This window comes from Lactuca serriola, chromosome 6 (assembly GCF_051521515.1).
Source record: "Lactuca serriola cultivar US96UC23 chromosome 6, Lser_US96UC23_V15, whole genome shotgun sequence".
Classification (NCBI taxonomy): Eukaryota; Viridiplantae; Streptophyta; class Magnoliopsida; order Asterales; family Asteraceae; genus Lactuca; species Lactuca serriola.
Window position 1 is genome coordinate 73397153 of NC_136413.1, and position 6720 is coordinate 73403872.

Genomic DNA, 6720 nt, shown 5'->3' on the forward strand with positions numbered 1-6720 from the left:
AAATAAATGGGTTGGCGGGTCATATATGGGTTTATGTTCCAAACTCGCCAACCCGTGACATTTATATTTAAATGGATCGTGTTTGGGTTGGCATATTTTGATCCGCCAACCCGCGACACGCCAACCCGAAGACGACACGATTGTCAGACCTATTTGTGTATTGTACATATTCAAACGTTATTTTTATTAAAAACATTACACTAGGTTTTGGGAATCTTAAAAATGCAAGATTAAGTGAAAATTTTAAAAATTAAAACAAAACTGCAAAATGTTCCCTATGGTATTTATTTTTTCTGGATTTCATCCGAACCCCGACTTTTTTGGGCTCGTGGTCTTTTTGAATTAGTTTCATTGCATATTTGCTCCCTCCAAATTTTGAAATGACTGTAACACCATTGGTGTATTTATTTTCCATTTTCATTATTCATTTTTTAAAAATCTAATATTTATTTATTTATATTAATAATTAAAAAAATAAAAAGATTCCCTCCCTCCCTCCATTGAAGCTACCACTAAACACCATCATCAGTTTGTATTCTTCATGTTCTTCCCCCTTTCACCAAAGATCATATCTAGATCTGATGAACACCCAAGAACAAAGAACAAAAATCATATCAAGATCTAATGAACCCAAAACAACCCCTTCATTCACAAACTCACTTGTTTAATTTTGATTTTGTTCCTGAAGAGAGGAAAGAGAAGAAAGAGATTTCAGATCCACCCAAGAATACCTTGGCATAAACATGTTCTTGAAATGCACACATATATGTTTGTTTTCCATAATCGACTTCACACACCCATACACCCATACATGTTTAGGGTTTCAAATTCAAACACACACACACACATGAAATCAGATGAGCAAACACACTCTCACGCACATAAGAAATCATATGTAATACCTCTAGCCTTGGCTTGACTATCTTTCACCTCCATCAAATATATCCTCACAGCTCTCGCACCAAATGAGTTTGACTCTGATGGTCGTCGTTCTCCTCATACGCTGCCGTGAGCCAGCTGATAGGTGCTTCGAGGCTCCCCCTAGCTTGTTTTAGTGGACAAGAACATGACGTCGTGGGTTTGGGTAGCTCAAATGCACCACCACGCTACAATGGACCTGCAGGTTCTCCAGGATCGTATGAATCGGATCCTTATGCCAAATCCATAGTTAGGAAGATTCAAATTTTCTGTTTTGGGGGTGGATTGATTGATTGATTGATTTCGAAGAGAGAGAGAGAGAGAGAGAGAGAGAGAGAGAGAGAGAGAGAGGATGTTTGTGGGCCCCCTTTTATTTTTTTAACTATTAAAATAGATATTTAAAAATGTAAAAATAAGAATAGAAGGGTATAATAGTAATTTTAATTTTCGGAGGGACCATTTCCACATAAAAACATGGCTAAGAGGACTATGAAGTCAAAAAATTCGAGGTTTGGATGAAAACCAGGAAAAAGTGCATACCACATGATCATTTTTGCAGTTTTGTCACAAATTAATTATAATTTTAAAAGATGGGTGGGGTGTTTTTAATTTATAATACAAATACTATTGCAAAATGGACCAACAACTACACTCTAGGCTATAATAATAATTCGATATCAAATTCTAACAGGGCCTTTTCTTTTCGGGTTTGGACTAAAACCCAGAAAAAATGCACACCACAGGACCATGTTAACTTTTTTATAAATAAATGCAAATAAAGCAATTTTTAATTAAAGAGAAACCAAGGAACCTGATTCCATTGGTATGTTGAAGTATACATGCCTCACATTTGCCTAGCAGAGCACCTGATCACTAATTAATTGAGATTAAAAGACAAAAGATAACATCATTTTCAATAAAGAAAGGCTTCAACGAAATAATAACATAATTCCATTAGTCTATGAATTGCGTAGTATCAAACAGACTGATATAATACAAAGCATGAATTGTCAAGCAATCGGTTGTACTCAAAGAAATAAGATAGCACGTACAACTTAAATTTATTACCTTTCGAAATGAAAATTGCAGCCAAGGCCACAAGCTCAAGAATCGCATACAATATATTTAAAAATCAGCAAAAAAAGAAAAAAGAAGATAGGAGTTGATTTTCTGATTTATTCATAATCAGAAAATAAAAGTCACAAACAATATCTAAGCTAATGACTATTGCAATTGATCGAAATCGATAAATAGGACTAAGACAGCCTACTATAATTATAAAAGTGTTTTTTGTAAGATAGTACAAACAGAGGGCACTACGAACATGTTATAACTCAACATTTGAACTGTGTTTATATAAATCTAGTTTGGAGTCGGGTTATCGTAGATTACAGTTTGCGCAAAAAGAAATCTCAGTCGAAACCTCCAAATTTAGAGCTCATAGATTGCATCTTATCCTTGATTAGGCTACATAATGTGTCAAAGGCACTTCTCCAATTTTGTTGTAAATAACTTGTAAAAAGACGTTGTAAATAACTTATAAAAAGACGCATGATAGTAACAAGTATATAAGGAGTGATTATCTTTCAAGTGCTAATTTTGCAAATAACTTACATTGAGAATTGTTTAAAAGATTAATAAAATTAATCAAATAATAACCACATACTGAAATAATGAACTTTTCAAAATGTCTCATTCCACACAATGGGAAATTGCCACCCATGGTGTTGGTGGTAAATTTATTGATAAATTAAATGAGACTTAAAAAACCCTGCCAAATATAAGTGAAACATGGTCTTACATTACTATACCTCTAGCCCCAACTAAGAACACTAATATGTTTATAAAGCAACATACATAACAGGAAATAAGAAGTAAAAATAGACAACTACCACCTTCTCATAAACCCAACCTTTGAAGTTATCATAAAAGTGAAAAAACGCATGCCTCCCATGACGGTTGAGAAGTAGAGTGCCACATGCTATCCAAAATCCAGTAGCAAAACCAGCCCCCCCACCAATATAGAACCATCCCCACTCTTCATCCCTATCTTCGCCATCACCCTCACTTTTACCAACAATTAATGTTACTTGTGATACTTCATCTCCTGGACATTTTCTGGAAAGGGGAGGTCCACACAGTCCTGCATTTCCATCGTATCTTGAAGGTTCAAAGGACTGGAGCTGAGTGCTACATGGGATTCTCCCTGACAAGTTATTATATGACACATCTAGGTAACCCAAAAAAGCATCTGAGACATGGTTGATGGTATCCCTCCTGATAAACTATTTCTAGATAAATCCAAAGCTAGAAGGTTTTTCATCTGACCAACTTGCTGTGGAATCTCTCCATGTAGAGCGTTTTTTGACAAGTTCAGGGCAAGCAGTTCATGAAGATTGGTGAGTTCATATGGGATATGTCCTGTTAAATTGTTGCTTGACAGGTCTATGCTCTTCAACAATCCTAGATTATGGGTGAATTCACGCTCATCTCCTTGCCAGTCTATCATCGCATGGTCAACATACTCCTGATCATCATACTCCTCTTCAGTGCAATTTTTATTACCAAGTGCAGAATATGGAATATGTGGAGGTGGAGTATATGCATGTGGATACCATCGAGTTGTATAGGGATGCACGTTTGGTGGCGGTAAGAATCCTTCTTGAGCCATTCTTGTAAGATTACTCAAACATGAGGGGATGCTTCCATGGAGATTGTTCCTAGAAAAATCTAAAATTTGAAGATTCGGTAACTGACATAATTGTAAAGGGATGGTTCCGAAGAAGTTGTTTGATCTTAGGATAAGACCATACAATCCCGATAAGTTTTCCCCGATCCAAGCAGGCATGTTACCAGAGAATCCGTTGGCCCCCAAATCCAAGAAGTTTAACTTCGTGCAATTCTTTAGAGACAATGGCAATTCTCCGGAGAAGTTGTTCTTGTATAAATACAACACCTCGAGATTGATCAAAGATGCAACAGATACAGGAAGCTTTCCAAATAGACTGTTATGTCCTTGATTACGAATTTTCAGTTGTTTGAAATGCCAGAGGTCAAGAAATTCTAGCAACACATCCACAAATTGGCATACGAAGAAGATTCCTCCAGAGAATTTGTTTCTTGAAAGATTTAATGATGCCAAACGGGGAGGAAGATGCGGTATTGGACCGTTAAAGCTGTTACAACTCAAATCTATCATCACGGCAAAACTTGATGATAAATCTGGTACTTCCCCACTGATGTTGTTGGCAGAGAGATTCAAATAGCTTAATTGCATGTTCCAAAATTCTGGAGGAACTGTGTCTGAAATTCTAGTATTGGAAATATCAAGACGTGTAAGATTTTTGAGTGTTTGAATCCATCTGGGGAAGTGAGGCCCTAGGTTGCAAAAGCTCAGATCAAGGTGCTCTACATAAGAAAGGTTTGACATATGATATGTGGAAGGAACTCCTTGAAGTGGGTTTTTTGGATGTCATCGGAGAAAGACCCTGTAATTTGGCTTGTTTCAGCATACAATTTTCGTAATGTAAGTGATGTGCATCCAGACAAGTTGTTGAGAAAATCAGGAAATTTGACAACAGCTGAGTTGTTATTGAAGTCCAAACTATATAAACTAGAGAGGTTAACAAGATATTTGGGTATCCCATCTAACATGTTGCCAGAGAGATCAAGAGTCGAAAGGTTATTGTTGATTAACAGGAACAACCAACGATGCATGGATGAGTTAAGATTGTTGTTTTCGAGATAAAGGAATTCAATAGATGAAGAAGAAGAGTTGAGAAATGAAGAATGTGGATACATCACCTGTGAGAGCTCACATCCCTCTAAACTTAAATCTGATAGCTTTGGGAGACTCGAAATCACATCTACCCACCGGTTTGCTTTGGCTAGGGAAATCCCATCCATAAAGAGTCTCATCAGATGAGATAGATGAGACAGCCACTCAAGGTTTTCAACTCTACATCTCCCAACATCTCCAAGGTAAAGGTATCCCAAGTGGGTGAGGTTTCCAAAAGAGAGTTATTTGAAAGGTCAAGGAACCTTAGTTCTGTCAAGGAACCAATGAAGGTGGGAATGTTTCCATGAAAAGAATTGGAGGAAAGATCAAGATAACTCAAGTAGCTTAAGTTAGCCAATGAATGGCTAATCTCACCTACAAGACCATAGGCATATATACAAAGCAAGCTCTGTGACATGATGACCTATTTGGCTGTCAGCACGTAATTCTCTTCCATGTACAACAGTCATCATCTTCAGGTCTCCACGTAGAGAGACTACCATCAGGGTCTTGAAGTTTTGCTTTCAGTTCAAGGAGAGCATCTCTCTCCTTATCCAAACACTTTTTAATAATACCATTACCATCTCCTCCTCCTCCCAATGCTACCATTTGGTTGGCAGTTGTATTCTGAAGGTGTAGCAAGAGAAGTGAGAAATTATAAAAACACAAGGATGCATCATGTAACTGCAGATTTTGGTGAATTTTGTTTTGTTGATGTATTTACGAAGATGTCCCCATGAAGGTTAAGGTTTATATAGTGATAACTGTGAAAACGAATTATTAAAGTGGATGGACTCAAATTGAGGCCTATTTGCATGGGGCATACAACACTTACTTTACATGAAAGTCTTGACAATTTGTATTTAATATTAATATCTTTTCCAACATTGTGATATTTTTTTGTCATCAAATTATGTGATATAATTCTTAAAAAAAAAAAAAAAAAAAAAGAACGATGGAATCAAAAAGAGTAACCAACCATGAAATACGGATATGATGATTTGGGTCTAAGAATGTAATGACTATGGAAAGCATTTTGCAACCATCACCAATTTCACATCCACACCCTCCTTAAGTCATTTTCATTATAACAAAATCAAATCCATCAAAATAACCATCGCAAAAAATAAAAATTTGAGAAGAAAATATTTCATTTAAACCTAATAAATTTATTTTTTAAAACATATTTTGTATAATTATAGTTCATGTACATGAATGTTTATGATTACGATCCACACACACCCAAACATGCAACTAATGCGAGAAAAATAAAGAACACAAGGGTTACATGGTTCATACGATCAGGTCGTCTTACATTCACTGCTCTCCATCCCTCCACGTCCCTCCAACAATCACCACACCCCAACTCAAGAGTCAGAAAAAAAAGACTCCACAACTCAACAATTACAATAATTACTTTTTACTTATTAACCAAAAGTAGACTTATTTTTTATTTAATAAAAATATCTGTACAAGGGTTTTTTTTTTTAGTTTCACATTTAGATAGTGGGTAAAATTACAACAAAAAAATTATTATGATATTATCATAAAGAATACACTGATTGACTCAATAATGTAAAAAGAACGCAATGTAACTCAATCATGTAAGAAGAACGCACGGATTGACTTGATAATGTAAAAAGATATAATGCTGAGTGAATAAGATAAAAAAAAGGGACAATCCTAATTCACGATGGTGGCCCTAACGCCTCGTTCCCGAGTTTATCAAAAGAAAAGAAAAGAAGAGAAAAGAAAGTCACGAGAGAAAAGAAGAGAAAGGAAAGGAAAACAAAATTTTCTTTTGTGTTCCCGAGTTGGAGAGAAGTGGAAGGAAAATTAATCATTTTCTTCTTTCCTTCCAAATCCTCCCAAATCGGAAGGAAAGATAGGAGGGAAAGTGATCCTTCCATTTCTCTCCACTTCCTTCCACTTCATTCCTTTAATGAAACTCAGGAACACCAATTTTTTTCATTTTCTTCTCATTTCCACTCATTTCCTTTTCTTTCTCTCGTTAAGTTCAACTC

The 6720-nt window shown here is 35.9% G+C and overlaps 1 protein-coding gene across 1 annotated transcript; it reads right to left on the reverse strand.

Annotated features, from left to right (window-relative positions):
- Positions 1-2759: 2759 nt before the first annotated feature.
- Positions 2760-5305, reverse strand: LOC145059896 (receptor-like protein EIX2). Its single transcript, XM_079007660.1, has 5 exons — positions 5158-5305; positions 4960-5071; positions 4406-4876; positions 3247-4229; positions 2760-3124 (listed from the first exon to the last, which is right to left on the reverse strand). The coding sequence occupies exons 1-5, from the start codon at positions 5303-5305 to the stop codon at positions 2760-2762; spliced, it is 2079 nt and encodes a 692-aa protein (XP_078863786.1).
- Positions 5306-6720: the final 1415 nt, after the last annotated feature.